This window comes from Sinocyclocheilus anshuiensis, unplaced genomic scaffold (assembly GCF_001515605.1).
Source record: "Sinocyclocheilus anshuiensis isolate Anshui unplaced genomic scaffold, SAMN03320099.WGS_v1.1 scaffold614, whole genome shotgun sequence".
Taxonomy (NCBI): Eukaryota; Metazoa; Chordata; class Actinopteri; order Cypriniformes; family Cyprinidae; genus Sinocyclocheilus; species Sinocyclocheilus anshuiensis.
Window position 1 is genome coordinate 218564 of NW_015542367.1, and position 7362 is coordinate 225925.

Here is a 7362-nt window from a genome sequence, read left to right on the forward strand (position 1 = left end):
TCTATCTATCTATCTATCTATCTATCTATCTATCTATCTATCTATCTATCTATCTATCTATCCATCTATCTTTCTCTCTCTCTGTGGGTTATATTTATGAAGTGGGTGAAGTAAAGGCTTAGAGGCGGGGTTTGTGTTGTTAGCGTTCCGCCCACCCGAGTTCGGGCCAATGGGCTTCCCCTGCGTCCCGCTGTAACCGAACACACATTCGCAGCGAGCGGCGCTGGGTTCACACCATCATCACACCTCCTGCCGAACCGAAAGCGCATCAGCTAACTCACAGATGACCCGCAGTAGAATGACGGAGAGTGACTCGCGCGTCCGGAACGCGGGTGTGTTTGTCGAGCTCTGCGTTCATCTGAACGGACCCCTGCTCTCCATCTCGCCGAGATCAGTCTGAGCGTCTGGCAACTTCTGCAAACCTGTCTGCACGGACTCTCTCTCGGACTGACAGCGCGCTCCTGCTCTGTAGTTGCATGTGTGGATGAGAAGAGCTTCTGCAGACTAGATCGTCTCTGCTAAAAGTCTCACCGACGCGTGTTAGAATGAACCCTAAACACTGACTGGCTGATTTGTGTCTCTCCGGCGGCGCAGTCCACAGTTATTGACCGTAGTGCGGACATTCACACCACTGACAGAAGATCGTGGACATCTCAACACTTGCTCCACTGTCTGACATCAGCCGCGTCGGGAAGAGCCGAGCCACAGATGTGAATGAAAGTCGACTAAAGCAAGAGGAATATACGTGTCCGAGTGTGCTGTAGTGATGCTGCAAGTGGAAATGATCATATTCGTGGGTGTGATTCTGTGGATGTGTGTATTTAGTCAAGAGCCCAGCTCAAAGGTGATGGCCGATCGATACGCTGTCTACTGGAACCGAACCAACCCCAGGTGAGCGGTTCTGTGCGCTTCTATTCGCCGTTGCTTTGCAGGAACTTTGTGTGCGAGACACTTCCACTTTGCATGTGCATTTCTAGAGAGACGCAGGTTTAAAGAGCGCTAATTAAAATATTCGAAAAACACAAGGACAGGCAGTCGCGTTAATTATATGAATATAGACGCTTTATCGAGTCGCGCGCGTCGGCCGGCGTTTCTGCGATTATTCGCGATTTGTTATAAATAATGAATCGTGGATTTTTTTAAATGCAGAACAGTAGAGTGATATCAAATTCCGTTTATTCATACGGATGCATACAATATGTATCAGATTAAACACTCACAGTTAAAATTGGGAAAAAACGCGCATTTTTTCTCTCTTTAATAAAACCGATCGGACTTTATATTATAAAGTTGACTTTAGTGTTTGCTTCCGTACTGTGTTTAATTCTCATTCAGGTGGTTTCAGTCTCATGGTTTTTCGAGGCATGGCGCATTTTCCCAGTACAGTTGTTATGATACCTATTTATAGTTGCATAAGTGAAAAACGCTGCTCCGCAAAAATATATAATTAATCCAACGTAATTTTGCGATAGACGAAGGTTGCACTGTAAACGTATTCGTGTGGCTTTGAAGCGTCGATTCAGTGACAGTGAAACTCTGAAATAAAAACTATATGCAATATGTGAATTAACACATAAATGCGGTTCAATATCCTGAAATGATTTGAACTAAAAAGTATTTGTGGGCAGCAGACGGGATCTGTTTCACACCAACTGCAAATGACTCTGCAATTCTCACTAAATAAATGATTAAATGTCTAACAATGATAAGATGAGGTGAATGCGTTAAAAGATGAGAGCACAGCTTTTATATTTCTAGACCAAGCAGAAACAATAATGCATTTAATAGTGCCGATTAAAGTGCTTCATATGTTTGTTTTTTCTAATTAAGAAAATAAGTTAAAAAGGGCTACAGAATAATTCCAGTCTCTGCATGACCATTGATGTTTAATCTATTTATTTATTTGTATCTCAGTCACTATTGTTTTCTGTGTAATCTGTTTGTTATTTAAGATGTGTAATTTTTGGATATTCACACATTTACACTTTTCATAAAAGCAATAAAGTCTTATTTTTTCAATGCATCTCCAGTACAGCTAAAAAAAAAATAGGTTGCATATCATGTTTGAAAGGAGCAGACCGTTTTGAAACCTGCCATCAGGGTGAGTAGATTTCTGCTGATTAGAAGTTTGCGGTCATAATTTCTCCCCTGCATCGAAAGCGCAGGTTATTATATGTGACACTTTGTTTAAACAGAAAAATGCAGGTTTCATTTTATATGTGAAAAGCCACGGTTTCATTTGGCAGACCGGATGGTCATTCTGTTGCATAATTCACAAAAAAAAGTTTAATTGCAAATTGCTGTGCATAAAAAAAGAAATATTTCACAGTATAAAGTCCTGTATTTTTTCTCCTCCATGTTTTTGGGGAAATAACCCTATAGTTCCCAGAAGCACAGATGGTTTGCAGTGATTCTCATCAAGGCCTATAAGAATCCAGAAGTCTTTTATTGTCTTGTTTTTTTAGTGGAAGGCAGATAGACTCATAGAAAGGATGTTTTGTATCCAGTAACTCATTTTGATGTGCAATAATCTTCTTTGTTTGACTCATAGTGATCTTAACAAGAAGTGCATGTATGCAGGAGATGATAAGAATACATGGACTGTAAAACTCGTCGACCAGAATGAATTATTTTGCATGACGTCTATCTAGAAGTTTAGGTAATTGTAGTAGTGCATCCGCTCTTTTTGTATTCATCACATGGGCTCTGACTGAATATTAGAAGGGCAGATGGATTGACACGGGTCGTCTGTTGGTGTTCTGAGTATGAATCGTTAATTGGTTAATTACTCACTGCACCTTTGGCACACTAAACGACAGTAATGAGGACGCTGTCCCGTTTCCCATGCTCAAGAAACCTCGCTAGCCAGATCTCCCTCTGACTTCCTTCCCCTTTAGCTGCGACTCTCTTTATTTCTCAGTGCCATGCTGAGCAGAGAAAACGAATGAATACAATTAGATATTTCAGGAGCTTCATTCCTCCACTGGAGACCCGGGTGTAAGGGTCACGCGCTCTCCGAACGGAAACCCCACATACATTCAGCTGTAACACGATAGTTGTGTTGCTCGTGAAAATGTTCCATGATGAACCACTGTCAGAAATGTGTTCTCATTCGACTTAAACGTGCAGGACCATCCGGTGTTTATGGTATAGCATTTACAACATCACTTCCCGTAAAACTCCCCAAAACACAATGAATTACAGTTCTAAACCTATACATATATATATTTTAAAATGTATTTTATAAAAAAAAAATTATAATGTAATATTTTTAAAAATAAAAACATTATTTTCGAAATATTTTTTATTACTATTTATTAAAATCTTGCTTGCAAAATAAAAATATTTTTAAATAAAAATGATTAAATATTTCTAATTAAATTTTTTTTTAATTAAATATTCATTTTCATTTTTAAAATAAAATATTAATTATTTTTAATAAAATAGTTTTCATTATTTATTAAAATTTGTTTGCAAAATAAAAAAATATACATTTCTAATAAAAATCTTTGTTTTATTAAATATGTATAATAATTATTTATTACAATTTTTTTTTGCAAAATAAATTAATATAAAAATATTAATAACTTTTTTAATTTGCATTTTTTTAAATTACTTTTTATTAAAGTTTTGTTTGCAAAAAACTGTTTTGCATTTTTCTCCTGCTGCTTTACATAGTTTAACCCAGATTAATTTTTAAGAGAGAAGTTCCCACCGTTGTTTAACCATATTGAATTGAATTGAACCTCCTCGAACTCCACATGTAACAGCTTACATGTACTTGCATGTGTTTTATGTGCATTTTAGCACCTCTTCTGTGGAAGATTAAAAAAGTACAGGAATACAGGATCCAGCTCAGCTGAGAAACATAAAACACGCTATGTTCCTCATGCATGTGGCCATATATGACTGCTGCTCCAAATATGAAAACAGAGCCTCTTATTCTGCAGTCTTATACAGATCCTGCTGCAATTCGGACTGACTTGACTAGTTTTGACACTGCCTATCTTCCTCTTTTAGCCTTGTAAAACTTCTCCCGTGGTGTGTAAAATGTGCCGTGCTTTTTCACTGTCGAAATTCATTCTGAAAGATGGTTTGCGTACTGGAGAGTTCAGCAGATCCATGAGAAACCTGCTCTGGAGAATTATTATGATGATTTTAAAGAGCAGACGATGACATAAAGGACACCGGATTTGAAAAACAGAGACCAGGATGGCAGTGGATTAATGTTAGGCAGAAAAATAACTTCACGGTTATTAGGTGCTTGAAAAGGCAGCGGGACATTTTGTGCAATGCAACAGTTTTGTATTTGATAAGAGAAGAAGAGCCAGGGATTTGCTGTCTGTTGTTTTTGGAAAAAAATGATTTTTCAAGATAAGGCTTTGTAAACTTTGATGGCATTGCGTTGGTGTCGATCTTCTGGGATTCTGCTCTGGATTAGACGTACATGAGCGAACTCTGGAGAGACGCAGCTGCTTTTGCCATGCACTTCACTTTTGAATCTGCACGCAGGACGAATTTATTATCAGCAACATTCTAGCTGATTCTCTCGTGTAATTAGATTTCTGTAATTAATTTAGTGCAGACTCTTATTGGGTTGTGCGTTTAATCTAAAGCCACATGTCTTAATGTTCTGGTCCACTTTTAATATGCAGCAGAGGAATGTGAGTCAAATACGTCTGTGCTGCAGGTTTTGGTTTTGTTGTACATGTTTTGTGCATCAGCATGATTATGATGGTTAAAATAAGCAAATGCACAAGACAGATGTCTGGTAGTAATAGAGCTCGTAACGCAAGAACCTTTACTGAACAAGCCTGTTGTGAAATGCATTTTATTTTATTTGCTTTTATTCATAATGCATAATTAATATCCGAAGCTTGAGAGCCTCATCCAGCAAATAATGGTGAAAATAAGCAAATGCATCGTCTGCTAGTAATAGAGGAACGTTTGAAGCATGATCCTTCTACTGAACAAGACTTTTGTGAAGTTAGTGCAATTTATTTTATTAGCTTTTATTCATGATGCATGCTTTATATGAATTAATATTTGAAACTTGAGAGCCTCGTCCAGCAAATAATGGTTACAATAAGCAAATGCACTCAGAAAAAGCTACACCATTGTACCTTATTTACACCAAAGGGTGCATTTTAGTACCTTAAAGGCACATATTTGTACCTAAATTAGTACCTAAATGGGATGTATTAGTACCTTTTGAAAGGGTAGCGCCCCAGTGACAGCTTTTGTCCCTTTTTTTTTGAGAGTATGCATAAGACAGATGTTTGTGCATTAAAAGAGCTTGTAAAGCAGGATCCTTTTATCGAACAAGACTGTTGTAAAGTAATGCAATTTATTTTATTTGGCTTTATTCATAATGTATATTTAATATTTGAAATCTGAGAGCCTCCTCCAGCAAATCATGGTTAAATTAAGCAAGTGCACTCACAAAGCTGTCACTGGGATGATACCCTTTCAAAAGTATGTCTTTGTACCTTATTTACCCCCAAAAGGTGCATTTTAGTACCTTAGAGGCACATATTTTTGCCTAAATTAGTACCTAAATGGATTTAAAAAAAAACATATTTATGTTTTTGCATCGTCTGGTAGTAATAAATCTCATAAAACAAGATCCTTTTACACTGTTGTAAAGTACTGCTTTATGTAATATGAATTAATATTAATTTTGAATAATGCATATTTAAAACATTGAAATTTGAGAGCCTCATCCAGCAAATTATGATTAGAATAAGCAAATGCAAATGATACCCTTTCAAAAGGTACACCTTTGTACCTTATTTACCCCAAAAAGGTCCATTTTAGTACATTAAAGTGTACATGTTAGAACCTAAATGGTTAATTTTACTTGTGTTTGTGCATCGTCTGGTCGTAATAGAGCTTGTAAAGCAAGATCCTTTTACGGAACACTGTTGTGAAGTTAGTGCAATTAATTTTTATTTGCATTTATTCACAATGCATGTTTACTATGAATTAATATTCGAAGCTTGAGAGCCTCATCCAGCAAATAATGGTGAAAATAAGCAAATGCACGAGACAGATGTTTGTGCATCGTCTGCTAGTAATAGAGGAACTTTTGAAGCATGATCCTTCTACTGAACAAGACGTTTATTTTATTCATTTAATGTGAATTAATATTTGACGCAAACAGTGTTTGTGACTGTTCGAATGCTTTATTTGTAACACTGCATTGGTCTAAATGTGGCATGACACCCGTGTGGCTGGCGCATCGGTCATGCCTGCTTCACCCGTGCCATTCCACATTCACACCTCCGTTTAAAGAAAATAAATCAGTCTCCAGCTGCGGGCAAATTCTCGAGAAACTGAAACGGGTTTGGTGAGACTCGGCAGCCAGGTAATGTGCCGTAAGATTTCATAATCGCAGAGAGTATGTGGAGTGAGTGTGCATCGTTTGATTATTTTTAATGTGCATCAGTGTTTACTCCAGCGGGCGGCTCCTCATCCAGACAAACAAACCGAGCTCTCGCTGCTCTCGCGACCGGCCGCTGCAAATATTGAGCGGCTGGTTCCTCTCTCTCTTCCTCACGGCCAGGCCTCGGCCGCTCTGAAAGGCCACTATTGTTTCCCCTCGCTGTCGCCTCTCCACAACCCGGGCCGAAAGTATGCATGCATTTAGAGAAAAGGGGAGCAGGAGAGGATGAAGGGGGGTGAATGGAGAGCGCTTCACGGTGCTGCTTGTAATACTCTCTGCGTTTACAGGGACGCGGCGAACGGGCCACAATGGAGCGCAGAGGCGATTTCTCCCACGCCAAGCGGGGTTTCACAGATGCATGTGTCTGGCCGCTTCTACCGGCCGTCGAACAATGTAGGTGACATTTGGGAGCTCGGGGTCTATGAGGAGCCCTAAGCCGACAGGATTAACCCCAGAACCGGCATTTGTCCTTCTTGAAGTCCTCCGGGGGCGGAGGGGTTTCGCGATGGGTCGAGGGTGTTTTGTTGCACCCGAGATACAGTATCAGCCCTCGGCGTTGTTGGAAAGATGTCGGAGCCGTGCACAAAGCACAAAGGAACGTGATTTGCCTTCGCTTTCCCGAAACACTTGGGTTCCCCTGCGTGAAGTGCAGATACACTTGACTGAATTTATGTTTTTTTTAAGATCTAAAGAGCTTTTGATCTGAAGGTTTCTGCATAAATGCTTCAAATGAAGCTTGTAGACAAATGTAGGCTAAGTTTTGCACGCATATGAATTATTCACTAAATAAAAATTATTTTTATTGATTTAATTTTATTGTATTTTATTGATTTAAACATTTAAAATAATATTAAATTAAAACATTTAAAAATTATGTATGTATATAATTTTTAATTTAATATTATAAAAAAAAAAAA

At 38.4% G+C, this 7362-nt stretch overlaps 1 protein-coding gene across 2 annotated transcripts in view; it reads left to right on the top strand.

Moving 5' to 3' along the window:
* The first annotated feature begins 247 nt into the window (after nucleotides 1-247).
* efna5b (ephrin-A5b) overlaps nucleotides 248-7362 on the top strand; it is a 119633-nt gene continuing 112518 nt past the window's right edge. For both annotated transcript variants that reach the window (XM_016491167.1, XM_016491168.1), the window contains exon 1: nucleotides 248-891. In XM_016491167.1, the coding sequence (XP_016346653.1) occupies nucleotides 767-891 (125 nt within the window). In that variant the 5' untranslated portion in view covers nucleotides 248-766. The remainder of the gene's footprint in view (nucleotides 892-7362) is intronic.